The sequence below is a fragment of the Colossoma macropomum genome, unplaced genomic scaffold (assembly GCF_904425465.1).
Source record: "Colossoma macropomum unplaced genomic scaffold, Colossoma_macropomum, whole genome shotgun sequence".
NCBI lineage: Eukaryota > Metazoa > Chordata > Actinopteri > Characiformes > Serrasalmidae > Colossoma > Colossoma macropomum.
Genome location: NW_023495565.1, coordinates 1,185,792 through 1,213,467, shown reverse-complemented (window position 1 = coordinate 1,213,467; position 27,676 = coordinate 1,185,792). Strand labels below are relative to the sequence as shown.

The 27,676-nt window shown below is 37.8% G+C and overlaps 1 protein-coding gene across 3 annotated transcripts; it reads right to left on the bottom strand.

Annotated features, from left to right (window-relative positions):
- Positions 1–789: 789 nt before the first annotated feature.
- Positions 790–27,676, bottom strand: gpr107 (G protein-coupled receptor 107). 3 transcript variants are annotated; one of them, XM_036562921.1, is made up of 18 exons: positions 27,514–27,676; positions 26,478–26,600; positions 25,401–25,451; positions 23,974–24,062; positions 23,733–23,836; positions 23,324–23,355; positions 23,127–23,186; positions 21,800–21,925; positions 20,916–21,049; positions 20,044–20,119; positions 19,782–19,855; positions 19,565–19,682; positions 18,917–19,047; positions 18,664–18,707; positions 13,622–13,671; positions 11,981–12,064; positions 10,810–10,934; positions 790–1,682 (listed from the first exon to the last, which is right to left on the bottom strand). In XM_036562921.1, exons 1-18 carry the CDS (start codon positions 27,610–27,612, stop codon positions 1,592–1,594), a joined length of 1,611 nt encoding a protein of 536 aa, XP_036418814.1. In that variant the 5' UTR covers positions 27,613–27,676; the 3' UTR covers positions 790–1,591. The 3 variants fall into 3 exon arrangements, with proteins under 3 accessions (XP_036418814.1, XP_036418816.1, XP_036418815.1); XM_036562923.1 differs by lacking the exon at positions 27,514–27,676 and adding an exon at positions 25,588–25,906; XM_036562922.1 differs by lacking the exon at positions 13,622–13,671.

Here is a 27,676-nt window from a genome sequence, read left to right as displayed (position 1 = left end):
AAAGTTAAGTCAGTTATTTTAAAAGAAGATGTAGAAATAACATTTTCTAAAACTTTAAGGAAGTAACAGACTGGGGAAATTCATTTTGTGACCAATATGATTAAAGCTTCTCCTGGTTTGGTTGTCTGTTGGGTAGAGTAGTTGCATTTGGAAAATGAAGCACCTAAAACAGTATTTTTGACCTCCAGTCTATTAGTACATCTGTGCTGCACAATGTAGCATTTGTTCTACACTAGGTTCACACCAATAACTAATAATCAGGCCCTTCTGGAGCTCAATCATGTAGAAAAATGAAATGTAGTGCAATGAACTGGAACACACCAATTCACTGACCACGTACTAAAGAATTATCTGGCATGAACCTTCCACGTGACCTATTTTTTCTGAAAACCTGCTTCAATATTGCATGCAAACACAAGCTGAGGACATTTTCCTCACTGGTCCACTGGTCATGAGATAAACATAAATGTCTCAAGTGATACATTTCTGTGGGAGATGAACCCACTTAAGTCTGAATTTTTTCAACAAGACTAATTTACATGTTTATACTGGTGTGAAAATTGAGATTCTCTCTGGAACCAGCTTGCAATCATGATAATAAAAATCAATTTTCAAAATTTAAAAATTCAAAAGTTAAAAAAACCATACTCATGAATTTGAATCAAACCATTAAACAGTTTAATACTGGGAAAAATGTCATCACTTCATCTAGCTTGCCCACATATTTCTGAAAATAAGCAAAATATTTGAGCGTCAAATTAAAATTCTTCTACACATGGTACCAAAACCTTAAATAGAAGTCCCATAAAGATCCTTCAATCAACTGATAATTATTAAAACGGATACCTTTTAAATATACAGTCCTGCTATTTATGTGCAACATCCACTTTGGAATTGCCTAGATTCACCCATACATACCATTATTAAACCCCAAATGAGGAAAAAGAAAAAACTGCCACTGAAAACATGACAAGCATTTAGAACTGCATATGCTGTGTTTTGTTCTCTTTAAAGTAGGAATCTTGCTGTACATTAGTCTCAGAATCTGTACATTTATACAAGAGATATAGTTAGCTTTTAAGTCAGTGTTTGAAATGAGATATTTAGAGTGGAAACTGAAACTCACACAAGAAGCAGCTGGCTCTACAATGACTTGTGTTTGTCCGGAGCGCATTGGATAAAGTGCCTGAGTATGTCTCAGATCAAGAGATGCCATAAGGAGATCATTAATAAAAAAATAAATAAAAAATAAACAAAGGCAAAACAACCTGCGTTAGCCGAGGACAAAAGCACAGCACCAAGCATTTCCATTAGAATTATAGAGACAGGAAGGAAAATCGCATAGCAGTCTGTCAGTCCTCATTCTGTCTATGTAACATTTGCAAAGGTATACATACGGGTTTTGGACCACTAATGTCTCAGCATGAGATAATCACTGAAGGTCCAGTAGGAATTCAACGAATCAGGCCGTCGTCCACAAACAAGGTCAAACGGAGGCGGCAGTGAAGCTCTTGTTAAAAGAACGTCCACCACATCAGTAGCTAGCCACAAAGTCCAGAAGCACCCTGAGATCAGGGGACTACATTTCCCATCATGCCATGCTCTCTCGCTCCTCTGATGGGCCGTTCGACACCTTCTTCACCTTCTTAACGCCCTCCCCCATGGCTGTGGATGTAGTGACCCTGTAGAGAGAGCAGATAAAGGTTCAAACAAGATGGAAGACTTATAGCTAGAGCTATTCTAGCTAGGGCTACAAAAGATTTTATAAATTTTCCATACCATTTACTACTGATGATCACTGCATCTAAAAAGTATTTGCACCCTGAGGAGAACAAAAGACTCTGGTGTAATATATAACATTGGTAATCATATTTCAGGGCCTCTGCACTTTTGCCACTTTTGCCACAATTTGCTCTCATAAAGAGACATTTCCTCAAACTCACTGCCTTTTTTACTTTACATAACTCCAAGTTTGAAAACAGTTAACTAGCTAGTTTCGCTAGTTTATACTGTTGTGAGTGAATGGCTAAATGACTTCCTCTCCCTATCCACCAAGTAAAGGGCACATCACCTAAAATAATGATGTAGTAATTATTCAAAGTTTAACAGGTCCATGCACAGACACTAAGAGGCAGGACTTGAAAGAAAAAAGGGTCACTTGAACATGAATAAAATTTAATTTACAACATACATCACATTATCTGAAGAATGCATTTAATTCTGATTCAGGGAAAAGCGTTATGAGTCTTTCCCAGTGATTCTTTTGAGCAGAAATCACTGCCATTTCTACCCAAACAGGGAACTGAACCCCAGTCCCCAGCATACATGGCGCTGGTGTTATCTACTGCACTACCTAAAGAATGAGCCAGAACTCTCTTTAAGCAGCTAGTCCCTGTAAGAGGTCCACACTGCCCATGTTTTTTACAATAATAATCATGGTTTAGCAAGTAATAAGCAACCTTTGCTGCTACATAGGTCATATAAAAAACAATTATTACACATGCCAATCAAGAGAGCAATGGTACAGCTTAAGGTCCAAAGGACAGGGGTTTAGGCCTCCCTTGGGGTCTGTCTGTGCACAGGACTGACAGCTAGAACCAGACAGAGGAACAGAAAGTCATTTTGTCAAAAATACCTCAAAAGCATGTAATGTTTGACTCTGATATTTACTGTTGATGCTTTATTGCTCAGCTTTAAGCTTTCTGGCTCTGTTTATATGGTGACTTGCAGATAAGAATCAAAGTTTGGGTTTGAGAATCAAAGCTTAAAAGTCCTCAGGAAAACAGCACGATCTCTCTGGTGAACTATTTGCATTTTGGTATCAGCTAGAAGCAGATGATCTTGGATCAGCAATTCTAGCTTGAAGTACTTCCACTACACAGACCTCAGTGTGTGAAATATTTACAATTACTCTGTTTCTCTAGGAAAAGCCTTGAGCTACGCCACAATCCCATGATTAATTGATCAAGAGTGACTATGAATTCTTCCTTTTCTGAGAAAACTTCAAACAGATTATTGCTGGATTGAACAACCATTACAAGCTTGTTTTATAACCATTTGTCTTGATAGATGACAAGATGTTTAAGTGTCAAACTAAAACCAAGAGAAAGCGTGCACACACACACAGTCCAGCCCCTTCTGTTACTGATAATTACTTGACACAGATTGGACTGCGTATGGCAGGGCTGGTGGCAGCAGCTAATGTGTTAGATTAGCTCCATTATGCATGCCTTATTAAGAACAACCTGGCCTGTACTCAACATCTGGGAGCCGTGTAATATACATCACATGCAAATCCAATGAAACAAGAGAATTACTATGACTATACTATAGATCAGTTGGTACCACTAATGTAATTTCAACAAAATTCTTATTCCTTTCGCTTGCATTTTGACATCTAGCAATGAAAGTAGGCTCTAAACACAGGACATGAGTTGTTGGCTGGCTGATTTGAAAAAGGCAGGTACCCAGTACATTTAGACTGTCACCTTGTTTTAAAACAACAGAGTGAATTTCATGGTCTAACACCCAACAGTAGTACTTGCTATAAATACAACTGGAAGAAATATGCCTTTCAAGGGTATGCAGGAGCTCAATCACTGACTGCTCAGTCAACTAAGCATGTCCTTTTCAACAAAGGTAAGTGAATGGCATGTAGACAGTAAAAGCTTCAAATTAGCCAGCAAAGAACTTCATATCCTTACTTCCCTAAAACTGGTGTCTTGGTTTCTCAGTTAAGTAGTTCATTAGTTCAGTAGCTCACAGCGGTAAAGTGCTAGTTTAGCAAAATAATCAAATGCACAGAACTCACTAAAATGTCGTTGATTAGCCGTTAGTTTTACAAAGCTAATGCAGCTACCAAGTAATGGAAGCTTATACCCAGTCTGTGTGCCCAGTTAGCACTGTACAAACTGCATGCCTAAATCGTGACACATCAGACTCCAATCATGTCAAGTAATCTCAAAAATACTTGCTTATGTCTGATCAAGCACATCTGATTTTTGGCAAAGCCATTTAAGTATAGAAATAGGATATGTCTATCCTGTTAGCTTACTACATATCAGCATTCACACACTGAGCATCTGACAGTTCCACACCAGCTACAAATTTCACAAAAATCATCCAGCAAGCCTGTCTTTCTGAGTCCAAATTGGGATGGCAGCAGCCTCTGGCTAAGATGAACAAGAGAGAGAGAGAGAGAGAGATGAACTGAACTTGGGGCCAGCCAAACCCGCTTCACCAGCAGCACCTTCACCTCCTTCTCCTGGGACGACTCTGCCACTCACGACCTGCCCAAAAAATGCCAGGCCACATGGTGCCTACCTGAAGCACAGTTTGGTGCTGGCCTATGCTAGCTATCTGGCAAGGGCAATGTGACATTCTGAAGTGCTTTTCAAAGCAGCACTACCAAGCTGATCCCAGGGCTGACCTTTGCTTATTTGTTTATTCAAGTTTCAAAATTCAACCAAAACTGTGAAGGTAACAGCTTGCGCATTCAGTACCAGTTTTTAACTCACGCTTCGGTTAACCGTACCTAAGCAGTGGTCTGCACAATGTTTTTCCAACAGACACAGTATCAACCCAGTCCTCTGACGGACACAAGACATTTTATCATTAGTTGACATTGTCTTTAATACCACCTAGTCTATTAGTTTTATCCAACAAAGCATTCGGAATGTTAGCAGTGGTTTGCCAAGTGTATTTGCCACATGCTATCTGACTTAACTGCTATCAGAGATCTTATGGCATGTTGTTTTTATTTACTACGGTCAACTATCATTTACTCAACAATATGGGTGGGAATCTCTAGGCACCTCTCGATTCGATTCAATTACGATTCAGAGGGCTGCGATGTGATTATAAAACGATTATCGATGCATCTCGATGCATCTTTTTTTTTCTATATAGCATTTATATTTTCTCACTGTGTGAGCTCTAGTTTCGAGTTTGTCATTTGCACAACATGTCAGGACATTTATGCATTGAAATGCTTGTGGTGAGACTAATTACTCTACAGAAAGTAAATAAGTAAAAATAAAAATACAAGAAAAAGAATATAGAGACAATATACATTTTAAAGTGACTAAGTAACTCTGTGTTATTGTTATTTAAAGTGACTTGGTACTTTTAAAGCAAAGTATTTGTAATGATCCATAATGAATTTACTTCCAATATCTTTTTTAATAAATCAAATGTAATGCAACATAGCGCGAAAGCCCTGTTTCGCAATGGCTGAGAACCGGCGTGCAAACTGCAGGTCACCTAACAACGATGCGTTATTCGCATTTATAAGCAGCGCAGTTGGTTTCCTGGTACGTTAAATCTGCAACGACAGACTGTCACACACTAAAAAGTGGCGAAGCTGAAGTCGCTTCTCTTTCGAATTCTCCCGTTCCACCTTAAATGGTGCCGCATTTACATTTGGTGCCTCAGTTAGAATTTAAAGTGGAACGGGTAAATTCGAACAAGAAGCTGGAGAATAAGAAGCGACTTCAGCCTCGTAAAACAGTCGAACGTTGAGAGACATTTAACTGATCTAGGTTACTTCTGAGGAAAAGTTTTCTGGCGGAGATGGGAGGAAAGCGGCTGTAGCTGAGCTAAGCTAAAGCTTAAAGCAGAGCAAAGTAAGTCTGTGTTTTCGTTTATATTGTTTAGTCTATACTAGGACATTAACACATACTGAGACATACTGGACATTAAATGTTGCGGCTCCCAAGGTGGTTTGATTTTTGTTGAAAGGACAAAATGTTAACATTTGTGTTGTGACTCCTGATCTAACCTGGCTTTAATGCAGAGGGAGCCGGTCGGATTTCTCGCTCGTCCAGTGGTGTTTTTGTTATGTGCCGCCACAGACTGTCCGGGTGTTGCACTTCCAAGTTCCGCCGTTTGCGTTCCGTCAACATTACGTTATAAATTAAATATTTAGAAAATCGATTTTTGACATTTGTGAATCGATTCAGAATCGTTCACGTCCGCATCGCGATGCATCTAAGAACCGATTTTTTCCCGCACCCCTACTCAACAACTAGTCTAACTTAGAGAACCGCAAACAGTACAAATAGTTAACTCTCTCCAACCCCTTTTCCCATTAGGCCTTAATTGACTTATTAAGACTGATTAAACAAGTCAAGGACACGTTAAGTGCTAACATTCAACAAACATGGACTCTTCTCAGCAGCTGGCTGAGGACCTGAAATTGAAGCCAACTGATGCCTACAAAGAGGGAGAAGGCTATAAAAAGATGTCTTCCAAACCACAACTTCCACTGTCTGAAATGTCCAAAAGACATGACTGTTAAAGTCAATGCAAGGCAAAGCAAGGAAACGCAAGATCTGGAAGACCAAGAAACAGAGCTGCTTCTATACTGAACAGAAAGGCAAAGCAAACACCCCATATGACAGCAAGGGACCCGCAGGAAGGTTTTTCCTGACAAAGGAGTGGTGGTACACTGTTGTACTGTACATTATTTAGATAAACCAAATTCATTTTGGAAATAATTTTGGACTGAAGAGGTAAAAACAGAACTCTGAGGCCACAGACATACCTCTTACAAAACATACCTCAAAATCCACATTTAAATACTTCAAGAAATACAAGCTGAAGCTATTGGAATAGCTTTTGCACATATCCCAATTGGGATTTGTTTTCTAATGTTTAAGTTAATCAAATGCATTAACATTTGCCAGATAATGCTATTTTTTAAATAATTTGCTGCCGAGCTTGTGTTTACTTCTTTCCACTTCAAAAATCAACAAAATCTGTAATTTAACCAAGCGTGCCCCAACTTTTGCATTTAATTGTAAAGGCACAGAAATAAACAGGTTTCTGTCTCACATCGACAGAGTTTATAAGAAATATCAGCAGCGACTAACTCTTCTAAGGATGCTCAGAAGTATAGCAACATTACAAATCTTTCATTAGTTCAGTGCTAATCTGTAACATCACATCCTGGCACAACCTCCTCTGTGCCAAAAACAAGACCAGGTTATCAAGAATCATCAAACAGGTGAGCAAAATAACTGGTATGACTCAAACTGAACTATCAGAACTGTACAACCAGTCAGTTCATAGGAAAGCTACTTCCATAGTATGGCATCCTTTACATTCTCTTTACAGCTCCTTTCAGCTCCTCCCATCAGGCCCTCTGGCCAAAACAAATGTTTTAAAAGGTTTTTTTTTTAATCCCACTTGATTTATAAAGTACATTATTTTAGTTGTAATGCCATTGCACATTTCTTTGTAGTTAAATTCCCCCTACTGTACCCAGTTACATTCATGTAGAATAATGATGTGTCTATATGTATGTATGTGTATGTATGTATGTATGTATTTAATATGTTGCAGGGTGCTTGAAATTTTCATCTTTATTATCTGACTAGCGGGTTGGAAATGCAGCTGATTCTTGTGCCTTCTCGAGTGGCCTCCTTTCTTTTCCATGTGTCCCCATCATCCATCTTTTCTCTATTCTTTTTATGACTCAATGGGTACAGCCAATTCAGACTGCACCCACATGCCCCTTTACCCTGCCAACACAGAAAATAGGCTATAAGGTAGTCCACTGCCCCATTCAATTCATGTTGAGGGTCTCAGAAAGTGAGGGAGAGAGAAAGAGAGAGGGCATGATTGAGTTTGTCCCCAGGCAGGTGTGAAAAAACAGCATGGAGAAAAGAAGGGTGGGGGAATTGTGCAGGTGAAGAACAAGGACACCACAGTTCCACTAAGCTATTTCTGGTTGGGTTTGGGAGGGAGGGGCAAAATGAAAGAGACAGAGAGTGGTCCAGAGAAAGAGAAAAACAAGTGAGAGAAAGGACAAAGTGCCTGAAGGAATACCCAAAGAGAAACAGTGGGTATCGGATGTGTGTGTGTGTGTGTTTGTTTTGTACATTTTTTAGAACAAGAATGAAATAAACAGGGCTAACCTACATTACACTACATTACATTACATTATATATATATATATATATATATATATAAACACACACACGAACCATATTACATATAGATTAGTTGATTTTGACCAAAATCTTATATCTCCAAAATAGTAATTTTAAAGGAGAAGGAACAAATGTTTAAATATCTGATGAAGTCAGGTCACCACCTGGGACAATTTAAGCTAGAACAAAGTGAATGAGGAAAGTAAGAGGAGACAGTGATGAAAGTAATGAGGCAAGGCAGCAGTGGCCAGGCCTTAAGGGACATGTCTACTACGGACAGGAGCAAGGCTTTTTTATGTGTGTGAGAAGGGCAGGTGCTCAAACAGCCAGCTCCTTTAATGAAGACTGCTTCTTCCAGCAGGCCATGTGTCCCTCTGGGTTTCAACTATAGCCAAGACAGGTGGCAGGACAAGGTGTGTGTGTGTGTGTGTGTGTGTGGCCTGGACTCAGCTGTTGATGTAGCTCACGTGGGTAACAATTTGTACACAAGAATCCATCTCACCTTTTCTCAATTGTCTAAGGCAGAACATAGCCTAGACCTCCTTCTCTTAAATGGTCAACCCAATACTACAGTACTTCAGAGTGCATACCCAAGTGTTTAGTTACTGCAGTGAAAGAGATACAAATACTTCATGTTTACTTTGCATGTTTACTTATTCCAAACCAACACATAGATTTAAAATTCCTTGCAAATTTCTCCATAATTAAATCATTATGATATAAACACAGTCAACTGGAGTGGTTTAATGTGGAATGCTCAGTTTCTGAGAAACTGTGAGTCAGAATTGTTCATAGTGGTAGTGTACCCTGAAAAGGTACATGATAAACATATTGCACAAATTGATCAAGAATATGCTGCCTGATGTCTGATATATTGTTTTACAATAGTTCTGAGATGCAATTTTGACTTAAAGTATATATTTTTAAATCTATTCATGGTGAAGAGGTACATGCAGGGTGTTTTAAGGCAAAATAGCCCCAAAAGATAATGTATATTTCAGGTTTACCTCTGTTTTACCATCATCAAAACTCAAAAGACACGTGTAGGTTCAGTAGTGGTTTTAGATAGCAAATAAAATGGCTTTATTTGTGTCATAAACTGCCGGACCCCTGGTTCCCATCACCACCACTATAAAGAAACTCATCTTTCTAAGTTTCTCTATAATGAACAATTTCACACCCAACTACTCTAAATGACTTTATTTACAGCTGAACAATTGAATTATGCAGAAATTCTAAAAAAATGCTGTGTTCTTGTGATTTTGACAATGACTTGTTCACAGTTTACCTCTCCACAGTTAATTAGAGTTGAATTACCACATAAAAAGTACGTGTGATAGGGGTTTTTGAGATGCCACTCATGCAATTGAGACATAAACTGTCAGTCTATAGACAATATTTACGTGACAAAGAAAGTAAAACTAACTGTAACTTTTAAAGCAGGGTTAACTGTATGTTTACACATTCACATGTGTGCTCTTATTTCCTGTCTCTGCTGAGAAAAGCTCTCCATTAAGAGCTGCGGTGGGAGAGTTACGTAGCAGAAGTCTCCTCTCAACTGCTCTTTCCATCCTCCTCAATAAAAGAGTTTTTAGCCATGCTGGAGAAAACTACTCAAAATGTTCATATGGTGCTTAATACTATCTACCTAAATTTAGCAAATAAATTGTAATTGTGTATTAAAATGTGCAGAACTGTGTTCTCTGTAGAGGAGGTATACTTATTTTCAAGTAGAAAATCAACACCATGTAATTTGACCAGGAGAGCCCAAACCTATGCATATGGCTACATTTAGTCGGTCTGTAAAATAATATTTCACTTTTTATGTTTAATGCATCTAATAACGTTTTCTAACTTTACTGCTCTACCCTGGCTAATGGATGGCTTTTGCGATATCATCCTTCCTTGTCTTGCTCAATAGTTTTGTGTGCAACAAAAGAGTGAAAAATGAAACTATTGCAAAGTAATAATCTGTGGCAACATGGCACAGCCCATGGCTAGTAAAGCAGGTGATTCTGTGATGCTTTTGTTTTTAACACCAGCTTTTTCCAGTGGCATGATGCAAATAGCAAAAAAAACAGATTGCTTCAGGCTACACTGATTAACGTAGGGGTATACTGCAAGTGTCTTCAGAGTCATTTAAGCTGTTCATGCTCATGTTTAATTTGTCTTGGGCATGGGGCTGTTTGTAGTTTTTGGGTAAAATCTATTTAATGAGACATTCTACCAGTTTTCACTTTTATACTTGTATAGTTATTTAGCAGCACACGTGGATTATTTTAGTCAAAAGATGTGCCTGGTTGACTTTTAAAAGACTTCCAGTTCCATGATAGATAAGAAGGTGTTTTCTACCCATTTCCACAGATAAAAAAGAACTTCAAAAATGTCTGCTTCGGATTCGTCTGTGTGGTTTCCAGAGATTACATTTATACTTGACAATATGACCCAGCTTGACTAATTTATAGGCTAATAAGCAGTGACTCCACTTGTGAGTGTAGATGCTTTGCAAATTGTTCAAGGCTAACTGTAGTTACTGTTTTAACCACATTATCTATGCAGTAAGTTAACAAGTTAATGTAGTGGAGAAACTGATGTTGGTCACAAGCAGGGTTTAAAAGGCTTTTTTGTTCTGTCCAACAAGTTATTGCAATCTGGCTTGTATCATATGAACAGTATATAGCATTAAAGAGCTTTTAAAAAAAATACATAATATGCCAAAAATAAAAATCCATATCAACATTTTTTCATAATTTTTCATCGCTGTCTGTCGTCTAATCCCTAATTGTGAGTGTTCGTGTGAGAAGATATGTATCTGTTTAATTAAAGTATACATCATGAATGTTTGTTTAAAGAAATGCACGTGTAAAGATCTTACACGTCGTCCATCTCCATGTCCTCCTCATCCTCCACAGACAGCAGCAGGTAGGGGTTGTAGGAGGCCGGCCGGAACTTGTGTCCGGTTAGGACAAAGAAGGTCAGAGTAGCTAGTTCGTCCAGCAGCTTAAGAGAGCACAAAAGATGCACATTACACCACAATGATATTATGACCCAAAAGTTCTTGAAGTTCTTTTAGATCCATCTAAAGTCAACAGTGTCAAAAGGTTGGCAAGGTGCTGGCCTACAACCACTTTCTGTTCTACCAAACTGCAGCTGCATCTAGAAAAAAGCAATCTAAGACCGGGAGAAAACAGTGAAATCTGGCTCGCTTCAACAGACAGTTAAAGTGGCCTTGATTTTCAGGTGATGTTATCAACCATAATAGATCTGAATGTTTCTATTCCCAACCATTACTTACACAGGGACACCCAAGCTATCCTCATTCAGTCATGGCATATCTCACAATGAAAAGTGAATTAAAGAGTACAGTCTAAAGTAGAAGCGAGACGCACTGTATTTGAATGGTACAAGAGGGGTGATCAAGAGCATGTTATTTTTACAGCAATACATAGACAACGATATGGCCTTTCACCCCGGGCTGCACATTAAATGCACAAACAATAATAATAGTAAGGCTGCTCCGATTTGTTGGCATCACTCACTGTTGACACTCTAAATACATCACTTTACATATTCATATTTTCAAACATTTTATATAGTGCAAAAAATAAATCCATAAAATTTGTTTTGACTGCAGTTTCTCTCGTACCACCTGTCAGTCTACATCTGCATGATGTTGAGTACAACCAGTGGCTTGCTACTGTACACAAAGTTTTTGAAAAAACTTTACCATGATGGCCAATATTACCAGTATAACGTAGATTTTCAGCACACACAAGAAAAAGGTACCACAAATAGTGACTGAAAGGCTGCTCCTAATCTTAATCTACAGGCAGAGAAGCATTTAAATCCTATTCATTTCAGACACCTTTCAGAAACGTGCTATTTTTTCAGCTATGTTCTTGTTTTTTTATCTTTGCTAAAGATATAATAACTATTTTTAACAGTCCATAAATCACTTCTCATTAATTTAAAATGTATTAGACAGTTGTGGGATACAGTTGGATTGCATGGGTGCAAGAATAAAGAGAACAATGTTCTTCACTCACCTGGTACAGCCATTTCCACTGGAAAGGGACAATAACCTTGATGAGAATAGCGATGATACGAGTGAAATAAATGTAGCACACAATCTGCAAAGCAGAAACATGATTATTTATAATGGACACAGAATTTGTAAAATGATCAATCAAATCAGGGTTAAAAAACTTCTTTTTTCTGAACTAATGTATTTGTACTCTTTGTAAATACAGTCATTTGTCTGTATTAAGTGACAAAGTGTCATATGTAGCTGGAGAGGAATGTAAACAAACAAAACTTAGACTTTGTGTGTGAGTGTGTGAATGAGAGACAGAGAGAGAGAGAGAGAGAGAGAGAGAGAGAGAGAGAGAGAGAGAGAGAGAGAACATAATGTTTACAAAATGCTTTACATGACCGACCAATCAGCGCAGGGGGATTTAGATACCACACAAAATCTATTACACTCTGCATCATCTGTCTTATTTCAGTAAGAGTGATGACAAAGAAGACACAAATCCAGACCAATGAAACTAATAAAGGACATCCAGGAACATCACTGCTGGTGGATCTGAGTGGAGAAGAAACTGTAATACACATTCATACGCAGCAAGTCATGAATAGATGAATATAAATCACATCTGTCATTGTTCAGGTCAAGCAGAACCGACATCCAATATAACCCATGCAATGAGAGTGAGATCTACAAAGAACATCCTATTAGGTGAATTTCCATTTAAAAGATGTAATAATTAATTGGCACCCTGGTAAAGATGAGTAAAAAGCGTTAAGAAATCTTTTGGTGAAGTAGCTTAATCTCACTCTGGAAAAGAAAAAAAAATTTCTCTCATGGTAATATTTTATATATATATATATATATATATATATATATATATATATATATATATATATATATATATATATATATATATATATATATATATACACACCTACACACACACACAGAGTGAGACAGAGGAAGTAGGGATGGGAGGGAGAGAGAGAGAGAGAGAGAGAGAGAGAGAGAGAGAGAGAGAGAGAGAGAGAGAGAGAGAGAGAGAGAGAGAGAGTGAGTGAGTTAGGGAGGGAGGGAAGGAGTAAAGGAGAAGGAAGGAAGAGTTGATAGAGAAAGAGTGTGTTAGGGAGGGAGAGTTGGGGGGGAGAGGGAGAGAGAGAGAGAGTGTGAGGGAGGGTGTTATGGACAGAGAGTTAGGAAGGCAGGGAGGAGTAGGAGAGAGAGTGAGATTGCCAAACAGAATGAGATGGCAAAAATGAGAGTAAGAAAGAGAAAGGGAGAGAGAGAGAGAAAGAATGAGATGGCAAAAGTGAGAGAGAGAAAAAAGAGAATAAGGTGGTGAATCTTTGCGGTTTTTGTACAATGAGGAAATTTTGGCAAGAAAGCCTTTTTATTTTTTTTAAAAAGGTCACACTAGCTTAATAGAAGTCTCAATTTAAAATGCGAGGCCTTTTTAATGCAGAGTCTGAAGATACAATGACAGAGCCAGCCCACTGTAGTGTATGATCCACACAACAAAACCAGTGTGCTCTATTTACAATGCATTACAATGCAGAGTAAATGTCCTAGAAAATGTGACTCCTGCTGAAACTGAATACTTTCTTGCAAGAGTGAAAGTGAGAGAAGGAGTGAGAAATTGAATAACGTCAGCACTCACCATCACGTAGTAGTGCCTAAAAAGCTTCAGCTGAGCCAAATTAATGGCAGCTTAAAAAAAAAAAAAGAAGAAAAAACAGGACAAAAGAAAACCATTAACGGTCAATATAACTAAAGAGAGACAAAATTGTTCTCTCTCTTACAATAAAACTACTCTTTGTGTTTCTTCTGTAAAAAAGATAAATCATCATATTTAATGGGGCCATACCTACATTATTCTTGTCTCAGGTCCATTTATGTTTGTATGGGATTATGTACCAAAGCAGTCTTAGTTCATTTTTACATGACTATTTTCTCAACCTCTCTTTATACTTTAGAAATACCTAGGCTGATTTTGTAAATGAGAGAGAATGACAATACAAACGAGCTCTGTTCCGATTGGCTGCCCTATATTTTGCCCCATTCAAGAAGCAGTCCAGGCTGAAACACTCAAATTTCAGTGTGAATGGGCGAGGTTAAACTGATGTAGGCTGAACAGGCGGGTAATATGTTGTGACATCAGAAAAAAAAAACGGTGCTGCTTCTACATCTTAAATTACATATATGCATAGCCTGGGGAGTGAAGACATTTGAAGACACAAAAAGCTGAGAAAAAACAAGCGTTATTTAAACAAGAAATCACTCTGTCCAAGATTTTACCTTCTTCTTGTTTTTTTTTCCCAATTTTTATAAGACACACACATTTGGGCTTAGGGAATAACCTGTGTTATTTCGACACATAACTACTCTCTCTCTCTTACACGATGAGAATGCTGCTTCTGTAACAACACTAACATACTGATGAAGCCCTAACAACAAGAAAGCACTTATAACAGACTGCATTGCACATTGCACTTGCACTTGCACCTCATTCATGCACGCACCAAAACTGGGCACTGCCCTGGTGCTATATAGACTATGTATAAAGGAAAAAAAACACCACTAAATAATACTGATTTTTTTTTTTAATGCCTTCAGGTGCGTGGCGCAACACTTGTCAGATTAACTTCCATGGTACTGCAGAGAGAAGGCCGCACTGGCCATTAATGGACAGCTCCAGCCTTGGGTCGGGGGGAAGGGGGGGGTGCAAGAAAGCGACATGCTGCATGCTAAACAGCACTGCAGAAACAACAAAAAAGACACAGCTGTTACAGCTGCACCATAAATTAGCAATACTGAATTTTGTGTGCATTTTTCTTTCTCATAATTCATTTATTTTACATACACAGTCTATATTGACAAAAGTATTGGGACACCTACACATTACATCTACAGGAGCTTTTATGACATCCTATTTTAAATCCTTAGCCATTACTATGGAATTGCTCCTTTGCAGCTATAACAGCTTCCACTCTTTTGAGAAGGTTTGTACAAGATTTATTTTTGCAGTGTGTCTGTAGGATTTTTTGCCCATTCATCCAGACGAGCATTTGTGAGGTCAGACACTGATGTTCTGATGAGAGGGCCTGGCTCACAGTCTCCATTCTAGTTCATCCCAAAGGTGTTGGACGGGGTTGAGTTCAGGGCTCTGTGCAGGTCAGTTAAGTTCTTCTTGCTTTGTCTACTGGGGCGCAGTCATAATGGAACAAAAAAGGACCTTCCCCAAGCTGTTCCCATGAAGTTGGAAGCATACAATTTTCCATAATGTCTTGGTAAGCTGAAGCATTAAGATTTCCTGTCACTGGAACTAAGGGGCCAAAGCCGACCCCTGAAAAAAAACTCCATATTATTATCCCTCCTCCACCAAACTTTACAACTGGCACAATGCAGTCAGGCAGGTAACATTCTCCTGGCATTCACCAACCCCAGACTCATCCATCAGACTGCCAAATAGAAAAGCGTGATTCGTCACTCCACTGAATACGTTTCTTCTGCTCCAGAGTCCAGTGGCAGCATGCTCCTTTGTGGACGTCAATTATTTTAATTTTCACAGTGCTAGGCAGCTGCTTTGCTCTTACAACATAACAAAGCATGGGATACTTAACATTTTGACATCCTGCCAATTGTGCATTTAATTCACTGTTAAATGTACATACATTTTCTTTCAAGTAGTTTTTTGCAGTTTTACACAGCAGTGCCATCTTCTGCTATAGAGATTTGCTTCCTTTTGGACAGGAGCATAAGTATCGGCCATCAGCTTTAGTCTTTGCAGTGTATTTAGGTGCAAATTTTCACAGGAGATGAGAGGTGATGGTACGCTAACAGAAGCCGACCATCAGTCGGCCTTAGCTTGCGCTAGTTCTTCCTTGTCAGCTTCATGTGTCTGGGCCCTAAAGTAGAATTCTGAAGCGAATACTGCAACTTTTGGGGTAAAAGTTGCATAAACATAACTATTCTTTTAATACAGATTTATATGCAATGCTTTGGTACCATTAGAGTGATAATGCCTCCTGCTACAAAACAAGCCCCACTGTGCTACCTGGAGGTAGGGTGAGATTTTGTTTGCATGCATATGTATGCATGTGTTTGAAAGAGATAACATTCTTTCCACATAATGGATATTGCATGGCCCCATACTATGGTAAAATCTGTGGCACTATCTGCAGCTCCAATAAAGACATAGCCCAGGCCACTCTCTCTGTGCTGTGACATTTATGGTGTGTCCAGCATCTGCTGTCTCCATGGGGAACAGCGCAAGGTGGTCCAGCTCTTTTCAGTTACACAACTGTTGGCACAAGATCATTTTTTCCCATTCCCAAATCCATCAAGGTCATTATACAGTTTAGATGAGTCAGAATTTAGTTGCAATATGGTGATAGAAAGCTATACTTGAAGATAATACAACAATTACAGATGCATATTTAGGGCTCAAACAATATATTAGTCAGCCTGTAAAATCTGCCATTCTTGAAGTTTCATGTTTTTTTATCACAATCAGTGAAAACTCTGTTGATAAAGCATTATTATGGTGTCATGTTCTTCAAGAAAAACCATCCAAGTTTTGACCAGCAAACTGATACTGTCCTTTCTCAGGTTACATCTGAACCCAAAAATAACAGAAGCAGCTACAGACTTGAAGTCTAGTTGGAAGGGAGGATGACTGAATGATGGGTTAACTCCCACTCTGTCACTCTCTCTCACTTTGCCCCAACAAAGCACTGCAATCATAAACATGATTTCACCCCCTACACTGCCTGCAGTGTATCGTAATCTGTCAGAATGATCATGTGCATCACATGAGCATTACAAAGTATTTTAATTTATAAGTAAATTACACAGAAACTTTATTCCATAATCAACACTGTTTTTGTTGACCTTTCTATGGTTTCTGTTGAACTGACAAGTTCCAAAGCCTATATGTTCTGTTCCGCACTTCCACACCGACAAAAAAGGGCTTAGACTTAGAGACCTTGTGTCGGTGTGTTGTAAATTACAAAATGACATGTCCTCAGAGGTCTACAAAGAAAATACTGGCTTCAAGTCTGTATGTAGGGAAGATGTATAATCAATTCTGAAATCTATGGTCATGCAATTGCACAATCCAGTACTCCAGTCCTGCAGCAATAATACACTACTGCTTCATTCTGAGTGCAACTGAAAACTTATATTGCTATGATTACTTACTGCGGGTTAAAGAAATTAATTCTCAAAGGCTGATTCCAAAAACTCTGCAATGCTTAACAACTTCATACATGACTGAAAAGCATCACTAACATTTTCATTCCCATCATAACTAATTTAGGGGCAACACTTGACCTCCAGACAGATAAGGGATTGGATTTTTCTATCGGTTTACGATTCCATTCACCTGCAGTCTAATGCAATATGGCTGGGAATAGACAGAGAGGCAGCAAAAGCATTTCCTGCTGTAAAAGCCAAAGCCTATGAATAGGTTATAGAGGACGGCCAACCATGACAGAGTCATGAAGCAATACCAATAAAGGAATTTAAAAAGAATAAAACACATTTGACCTAGATAGAATATTTCCTACTATTTGTGCCCAAAAAAGTTTTCATGTGAGGTACTTTGGAATACTGTAAATATGTAAGAGATCTACACACTTGTGAATGGCAAATGTTTATAAAGCTCTTTATGTAAAGACAATCAAGATAATTGGAGCAGCATGTTACGAGGTAAACAATTGGAGGTTATTTAAAAGGTTATTTTGTCAATGTGTAATGATATACATTATCAGGTTTAATGTGATTTTCAAGTCTAAGGTCAAGGTTACAATTCAAATCAAGTTTTGATTTTTTCATGTTAAAATGTCTCAATTCTACAGATATCTGATTACATATTACATGGATTGGCTCAGAAAATATACCTAAATAAAATATGTGCATGTACAAAATAGCCATCTTGTGAAACTGATATAAAATAGAGAGGATGCAGTCAGATGCCTAGTTTTGGTCACTGACTGTGGTTTCCACAAAAGACTGTCAATGACAGACCCTTGGAAGAGACTGTGGAACACATCACTGATACAGTTTTAAATTTCAATACATTGTTTAGAATGTTCAGATACTGCACTAAGTAACTGTATCATGCCTCTTGTAAGCATGCCAGTACGAGGGAACCACATCTGCATTTGTAATTTGACAAAATAATTACTGTTTAAATGTAGAAAAACTGGCACAGTACTCTTTGTAGCACCTGACATGACATAGGTCACTAAAGCTACAGAACAATCATTGAAGAGCCTTACATTTATCCACAGATAACCACCAATATATATTGTTGCTGTCCTATCAATGATTGTCACTGAATTTTTAGATTTTTAGTTATCAACTACAGCTGACAAACAACTCCAGGTGCCCATTATGTTGTGTCAACATTTAACTCTATAGATTAACAGAAATAGCCCATAGTTGCCTGAAATAAAATACTGCAAAGTAATTTACAATTTGCATTAGCTCAAATGTTTTTTTGGGTTTTTTTTTAACTTCTTCTGTGAGCTTACCATTTTGGGCAATATATTCTTCTATTAGAACTATATATTCTTCTATTAGTAGTCTAAAAGAGTAATGTTCCTTTAAAGTAATAATTAAAATCATTACAACACAAATTAGAAATCACTGGAACATTTTTTCTGCAACAATTAGGTAAAGGAATACTCAGCCTACCTTTTCCATCAGTTGCTGATGCCTCTTGTAAATGCCTGATAGACCTGAAAGCAAAAATAGTAGTCAAAAGCAGAACTTTCCTAGTTGCACAGAAACATGAACATGTTCATTTCATGCAAAGCTAAATCATCCATATTTCAATGCTTATATCAATATTTAAATATAACCACAGAGCTCTAAACAGATCCATGTGTTTGCATAGCAAAGCCCTGTAAAATATCTAGAACCTTCCAAGTGCAGTGGATTTGCATACCACACAACGGGAAAGAGAATGGCTCCACAGCACAGCAGGTCCACCAAGAACAGGATCTCCATCCACAGGCCATACTCACTGGAACCTTCCTCTGTTGACTCGATGATAATGTATGCCACGTTTGCCAGCACCTGGAACCAAAAGTCAGCTTTCTTAAATCAGTATAGAAACAAAGCTACACGTGATTCAGTAATAGAGCAAGAAATGGAACAGACATGAACCTAAATACTCTTTGAAGAGACTGTTCACCCAAACATCACATTTAAACGATTTTCCCTGTACCCTAGTCTGCCAAGACAGGTTTGATGTCCAAAGCTTTATTTGTGCTGCGGCAAAGTATACTCTTCCAATTAGCTTTGCAACTCAATGGTGAATTAGGTATGTGGTGTGTGAATTGCTAATCAGCAGGGTTTAAGCTTCCATTATTTGTTAGCTACATTAGCCTTGTATATCCAGTGCAATACTAAAGAAGAAAACTTTGAACTGATCAAGTACATTCAGGGTAAAAAAATGTGTAAATTAGGTTTCTGTCAAATTATTACTTTTAAAAGACTTGTCTTAAGTTTTCTTTGCATTTCATTTGTGTTTATTGTACTCCACATGCTTCTTGATAACAGAAAAATGCAGGCCAGCAACGTGGGTGAGTACCTGTAGGGGGATGACAATCATGAAGATCTTCTTGTCCTTGTCTGAGAGGATGTGTTTAACAAAGGCCCAGCCAGTACCTATTAAAGCTATAGTGATGAACAACAGTGCCCCCTTCAGCCTGCAGAGAAAGCAGAGAAAACCATGAGTACACAAAAAGCAAAGTTTGTAACAATTACATGCACTTCTTTATAGCTACATCTGCAGTGGAAAAACTCACAGGTGTGTGATATAATAGACCACAGCCCAGCCTTCAATAGGAAAGCCCTGGTTGGAGATGTAGTAGTAGTCAATCTGTAAAACAAAGGGTATCGTATTAACTGAATGATGTGAAATAAGCCATTGCTCTTCAATTAAACTAATGTGTTACATGGCATAAAAAAATCTCAACTCCAGACAACATAAAACTCTCAAATAATAACTTAAACTGAACATAACATTATGCACCTATTAAACATATAGGCCCCAAAAAGTCAACTCACTGCATGGAAAATGAGGGAAAGAGACTTGGTGAATGGGAGAGCTGCCATGAGCCAGTGGATTTTGTAGACATCAGCACTGAAAAGACAGACAGGAAAAAAGAAAGAGGAAAAACAGAAAGAGCAGAAGAGAGCATATTACACTATAGATTTAACTTACTAACACTAATCCAAATTAGCGTAGCACGATATAGATCATACCATATTGTGGTTGCAGTGCACCTTATCCAATATATTAAAAACACACTGGTGAACCTTTGATGTGACGTTCTTAATGATTGTTTTACATAGTTGAAATTAATTGTGTGACTTCAGTGTTGTAAAAGCCAATATTGTATAACACATTGTGCAGCCATAATGCAGTATGTAATATGGTGTATATGCTGCTCTCTACTGGTTGTTTTTTTTTTGTGACAACCTTTCACTTGTGTAAAGTGTATTGTGTAGAGAAGAATAATTTGGAGAAAACATTTAATTGCGATTTTTCTGACTATTATTGTAACTGCAACTGAAATTGTGACTCATTACTATGAATTAAGGTCTAGGCCTGTTATCAGACCAGAATATCTACTTTTTCTGGTTGAGTTAAGACTTGAACACTACATACTTTTCCAGCCAGTTAGTTGTGGTTGTGATGTCACAGCACAAGGTTGTTTGGTTGCCTCAGAGTAATCTAACTCATCAAGAAGCAGTTCATAAGCTCTATGTCATTGGATTAAATTTACCCACTTAAGACAATATCTTTGATGATATAGGCTATAATTAGAAATGCAGTTCTTGTGATTGGAAAATTGTACTTTAAATTGTGATGGTTCGATATAAAAACGATTAACTTTTTTAGCCCTAGTACATTATTAAGTGCATTGTTCCTCTACCTGCGTGTGCGTAGAACGTTTACCCAGATTGTACCAATGAGGAAGAAAAACACAGACATGCAGATGTAGAGTTTGGGCAGAGGAATCTCTCCAGCAGACAGGAAGCTGTCAGGATTCTTCTCTTCTATTTTGATCTGAAACCAGACAGATTTGCCCATTTACAGCAAAAGCATGGCAGTGTTCACACATTACATGATTAAACTTAACTGAAAGGAGGACAAATAAAAAAATAACGAATAAGTGATTCAAATTTACCCTCTTGACGATCAATTTTTTTTTTTTAGTTCCCACCGCTGGTCATTTTAAGCACGTTTATATCGTATCACTCAAAATCCTTTTTTTTCCTGTAATCTTCCATTAAAATGAACACCACACAAACTTTTGCCTGCCTTTAAATTGCCTTCTGCCTATACATCCATGCATCAGTAAACAGGGAAAAGTAATGTTAACCAATATCAAGTTTCACCTCCCCCTATCACCACTCCCACCTATCAATAAGCAAAAAATACTCAGCTAGTTCAGAGATCCTCCCTGATACAAGAATACAATCATAGTATTACAATAATAATTCACTTCGACACCAAAAGCTTCCTTGCTCATCTTAATAATAAAAAAAGTTGAATCTTTGAGAGAGTATACTTTGATACTATTTAATTTCTAGTCTTTGCTCTTTTATAAATAAATGAATGAATGGATGAATAAATAAATAAATTATTACTTTTCATCCATATAACTGGTAAATTATTGAACTACTAATAATGTAATAGTAGCAGCTCTACACAAAACAGTTGGATTTACTAGTGCTAACAATTGTTCTTTGTTTTCTCTGAACATGTCTGATTCTTAACTTACTAAAATAAAAATGAACAAAATAAGGCACTTACATCAATGCTGAAACTAAGCATTCTCATTGAAGAGGCATCCTGATTTGCAGCCATAGAGGAGTAGCAGTTGTGGAAGTAGAAGTTGTAAAGGCCTTGCTGCGCGTCCGTTGTTACATTGAAGTAAAACTGAAAATGAGCAAAATTGTTCTTAACATGGTCTAGCTTTTTTGTCAGCTTTACTGGGTACTGTTCATATGTCTTGCGTCAAATGTGTATGTGTTTGGGTGTCTGTGTTTGTTGCCATCACTGTGAGAATCACAATGACAGAACATGACAGTTTTGCATAAGTGAGGTCATTTTCCAGGTCCTCACTTGAACATGTGTTTTTTTTTGTTTTTTTTAATGACATATTATTATTATAAAACTAAGATTGCATTTTTAATACTGAGGTAAAGTTAGGGGAAGTATTACTTGGTCATAGCAATAGAGAAATCAATAAAAATCAACAGATGTTCTCCCAAGTAAAGTAAGACAAATGAGTATGTCTGTGTGTGAGAGAGAGAGAGAGAGAGAATCTCTAGACATCTCGTGCTTCAACTTGATTTCAATTGGGTGCCAGGGTGTGATTATAAAACACTTTTTAATGCATCTTCTTTTTTGATTCTAGAGCTCATATTGTAATGTTTGATATGTATGTAGCCTACACTTCTGTTAAAGGAATGGCTTGATGAAAAATCAAGTTTACACAATTTCCCAATTCCCCAATTGCAGTTGATCAGCCACAGGGATGCGGGAAGTGGGGGTCCTTATTTCAGGACTGCCACTGTTAAAAACAATAGAAATAATAAAGTGTTCTAAACTTTATAATAATTTGAGCATAGTAGTGACCCATGTGTGCTTTGTTTTCTAAACTTAAAAATGATCATCTATCATAATAATAACGTCAATATCAATATAATTAACTGTGGGTGTGGCACAAGATTACACATATGGTTTTGAGCTGAGTTTTGTTTTCTAAACGGCCATTTAGCTGAACAGTTATTTGCACTACTCCATGAAGAGAAGTGCTCAAGCCCAGCACAGGAAAGCACTTCTAATGCCACATTTCCACCAATCTCATTATGTCACTCTGGCACTTTGATTCACACATGCAAACCCTACCACATTTCTTTATTGTTTCCAAATAATCATCCTTCAGCAGTCTTACCAATATATTCCATCATGAAATGATAAAAATGTCCGAGTTTTACAGTGAGGCTAAATTCATGGATTAGCAAATAAACATCACAGTAAACATTTGTTAAAATAAAAAGTGCTTTATTACTGTGTTCAGCTAACTGAATCACCTCTTATGGTATTCTGAAGTTAATCTACAAACCACACTAACCTGAAAGGAGTAAGTGGAGTTGCCTTTGTGCTGCAGGGCATAAGTGATGTCTGCTTTGTTCTGCAAGAGAATTAAATCAATACATTTCAGCACAAAACTGGCAAAATCCAATGACGCAAAAACCAGCAAAAAAAAAATGTGCCTCCAAAGACAGCCAGGGCCATAAGGTTAACAGAAGCCAAAGTAAATGTTCCTACCTCAGTCACGTCCCGTTTGGATTGACTCAGAGCTTTAAAGGACAAAGATACAGAAGATGTTTATGAGCAAAGATGATATACAGTGCGGAGTCATACTAGTAAATGACTTGATGCATCCTCTACTACAGTAATATAATGTGGTCTGAAGCCTTCACTGGAGGTTGGCTGCATTTGTATACGAATACTGTTCAGATCATAACGGAAAAGTTGTGTCATATCTTTTTTGTTGTTTAAAAATCAAACAAAAAAGATAAGGCCCATTGGGAACAAACAAATCTAAAATAATTATCTAAATGCAGCTTTATCTGGATAGATACTGGATAGAATCAACTGAACACAAATGGCTTCAACATTAAGTCAAGCAAACTCAGTAAGATGATGACAGAAGTCAGAAACGACAGAGCTGTACCATCAGACTGAGGTTTCTTCTCATTTTCATCCTTCTTAGCCTTTGGCACCACAGGAATGATTTGAGGGAACATTCCCTCATCTGCAGAAGTCTTCATCCTCACTCTTTGAAAGATTGAAGGATGGAAAGGAAAAAATGAAGGATTTATTTCAGTATCTGTTTTGGAAGCTGAAGGCGAATGAATTTATCATTTAAATGTGGAGTGCTGGAGTTCATCTAGAACAGTTAACAGTGAACTTACAGGTTATTTCTGAAGTCCAGCAAAAGAAGCACCACTGCAAAATCACTGCTAGGCAACTTTTTCAAAACACAGTAATCTAGGCCGTCATCCTGCAGAACAAACCACAGATAATTACACAACTGTCTTGTTTTAACTGATGCATCACTAGCAGTGGTTATTGCCCCATCTAGTATCTAAAACCGTCAACGTACATTACTACCCAATAAGAGACTTAACACTAAGTTTCAAAAGTCCTCTTTGAATATACTGACATGTTCAAAATTATACTATATTATGGGCTGCAAACTGGACATAATGTTTTCCTTTTTTGAGCATGTTTACTGCTTCTGGAGTAGCTCTTCCATCTGTTCGGCTCTGCTTGTGTACATGTGCAGATGTGCAAAATAAAAGATACAAAATTAACAGTAAACATGCACAATGAAAAAAGCCCAATTACTTGGCTAAACTGGGTGTCTACATTGAATTTTCCACCTCAGGTGGCTGAGGAGGTTTGGCATGAACCTCCGCATCCTCAGAACATTTTTCACTTGTACTGTGGAGAGCATTTTAACAGGTTCCATCACCACCAGGGTGGTGCACACAGCCCAGCACATCACTGGGGTCCAGTTCCCAAACTTCCTGGATTTATACACCAGCCACTGAATGAGGAAGACCAGTAGGATTCTGAAGGACTCCACCCACCCAAGCCACTGTCTGTTCTCATAGTTGCCGAGCAGGAGGAGGTACAGAAGCGTTAAGTCCAGAATCAGCAGGTTCCGAGATAGTTTCTTCCCTGTGTATCAGTCTATGGGACTGTCACTACACCTCTGAGTCATCATCATCACCACCATCATCAATCTTGTGTAATCTGGAAGGTTTCTATATCAATCTGTACTGAAAGTAATTTCATACCTTATTACTGTACAAAACTGTACATTGGAAAGCATATATTAATGTGTATATTGTGTATATTTAGAGTCTAATATATACATATATTCACCTTTACACTTGTGCAATGTGATGTGACCATGATTTGATTTGATTCCTTAAAATCCAATAAGGGCTCTGATCTAACAACATGTGGTAATATGTCGTTTACATGTCCACTTGAATAATCTGGTCACTGCCAAAATCAGACAATCAGACAATAAGTGTATTGTCTGATTGTACATGTAAATGCACTCTTTTTTTATTAGTCTGTTTAAATCAAGAAGTGTCCCCTGTCCCCTAAGCCATGATTCAGTCAGAAAGAGCTTTAAGTTCCTATCTACTTTCATCTTATTACTTAAAGAAAGTGCAGTAGATTTGTTACAACAAATAAGATATGTAACTAATTGCAAAGCATGCATCTTAAAGCCATCCACACAGGTTCTTCGATTTCATCCAACAGCACAACAAACAATAATCAAACAATTAAGAGTGACTGCCATTGCAGAGAATGCCTTTACCAGATAAGTAGAGAAGCCGTTACTGCTTGTTCGGTCCAGGCTGAAACCAATCTGTTGCCAAGCCACAACAAAAGAGAGAGGTTGTTCATTAGTTACAGCCCAAGTTGTAAGGAACTGACTCCTGCAACATTTCCCTTAGATTATAACTTGCTGCGGATAAATGTAAAGGCCTAGGACTGGCACTTACCATCACATCATTACTGGGCTCTCAGCAGGGCTGCACAATATTGATGAATATAATTTGTTCATCAATATTATGATACTGGCCTTCACAATATTAATATCACCAAGCACTAAATGTTTTATTGTGTGTCCTCAGCATTATGACTATACTTATTAGTTATAGAGAAGTGTTTTGTAGGTGTAGCTGCCGAGCAGGAGGAGGTATAGAAGCATTAGGTCCAGAACCAGCAGGTTCCGAGACAGTTTCTTCCCCGTGTATCGGTCTATGGGACTGTCACTGTCACCTCTGAGTCATCATCACCATCTTGATCTCCATGGACAATCTACACCACATCCACATCAACAAACTTACTCTGATGTTACTGTAACTTCAATCTAGCAAATCTATACTTACACATATAGTTTGACATCTTGTACATCTTCTATCCATATCTTGTATAATATGGAAGATTTCTATATCAATATTTTATCCCCTGTGTACCTTGCATCTCATTTATTTATCTAATTTATTTATCCACCTCAGACTCATTAGTTTTGGAGAAGTGTTTTGTAGGTGTTGATGAATTAAGGCATTCAAGTGATCTATCAAATGTAAATTTAGGGAAAAAATAATGAAGACCAATCTTGTCAAGTCATAAGGGTTTCATAAATGTGTTTTAACATATTGCAAGGCATATCACAACATATAGCAATACAATTGCAACATGGCGTTTTGTCCATATTGTGTTGCCTTAGTTTGCATTTCCTAATTTCCTCAGAATACTTATAGATCGGAACCTATACTTATAAATACTTACAGATACATAGATCTCCTGGATCTTACATACAATATCATTTGCAAAAAGCAGCTTAAAAACAGTTTATGAAAGCTGAAACACTTAAGAGAAACCTTACCGTAGAACTGTCAATATCCTTGTTTGGTGCCCCGCTCACACTGAGAGCATTCAAGTTCACACTCATGTAACCATTTTTATAAAAGCCAAACGTGTTGAGATGGACCCTCTGACGGACATCATCCTGAGGCAAAAGAATCTGTTTTAGTGGCACTGTCCCTTTTGCCATTATCCAAGGCATCCAGCTTACTAACCTGCTGACCAGGTATTACTTAGTAATGATTTACTGAATGGTGTATCTAACTGCATGGCACCTGCTATTGACACTTCTCCCCTCTTCCTGTAAAACAACCACATGCTGAGAGATTTAGCTACCCATGAACCTAAATGTGAGGTGTGCGGTGATACCACTACTACTAAAGTTACTGTATAACAGACTTAGCATCGTAAACGTCGAAAGTCTTTTTTTCCGTACAAACCCGTTTGTATCTAAAACAGCACTCCTCAAGTGGAGCTCATGCGCCTTTAGCCACAGCCCCATGAGACAGGACTGCTTATAAGTTTCCTAAGTGTAGAATGTGCGTTTGGTTTCTACGATCACCCATAATTCAGAGAAAAAATAAAACAGCAGATGCTACAATATTGCCGAAAATCGAAACTTGTCAAGAGCGTTCGTGAGTGTCGTTTTTCGAAAACGACAGTAAACAATCAAAATGTTATCATTTATGAATCCTGAAAATATTATAGTAATATCTGAAAAAGGTTTTACTCCACAGCCATAACATTACATGAAGATTACATCTAACTAACCTCTCGGAAAACGAAAGAAGTTGTTACGAAGGGCTAGTAACAGGGGCCGTTATGCTAGCTAGCTAACTAGCTAGTTCACAAATGTAAATTAATCGGTGTTTGGTGTGTACATACAGACAACTGTCACGCTTTGATAGCAAAATACAGATTTATCCTAACATCTTATTCTCTGCCAGCGTTTTTGTAAGTTAGCTAACTAACGGTGTTCCTCAGTTCGTTACTCAGGCAAACAGCCAATAGCTACGGCCAAACAAACGTTAAAGGATTTAACTCTAACTAGCACTTACCGTAAGTATGAGATGATGGAGCCGACACTGACTTTCTACAAAGAATAACACCAAAAATAACTTAACACTTGTAAACACATATCCTTTGTCGGTCGCCATTTTTAAAAAGAAGGAAAAAAACAGCTGCCGAGATCGTTCAAGCACTTCCAGGTCCGGAAAACGG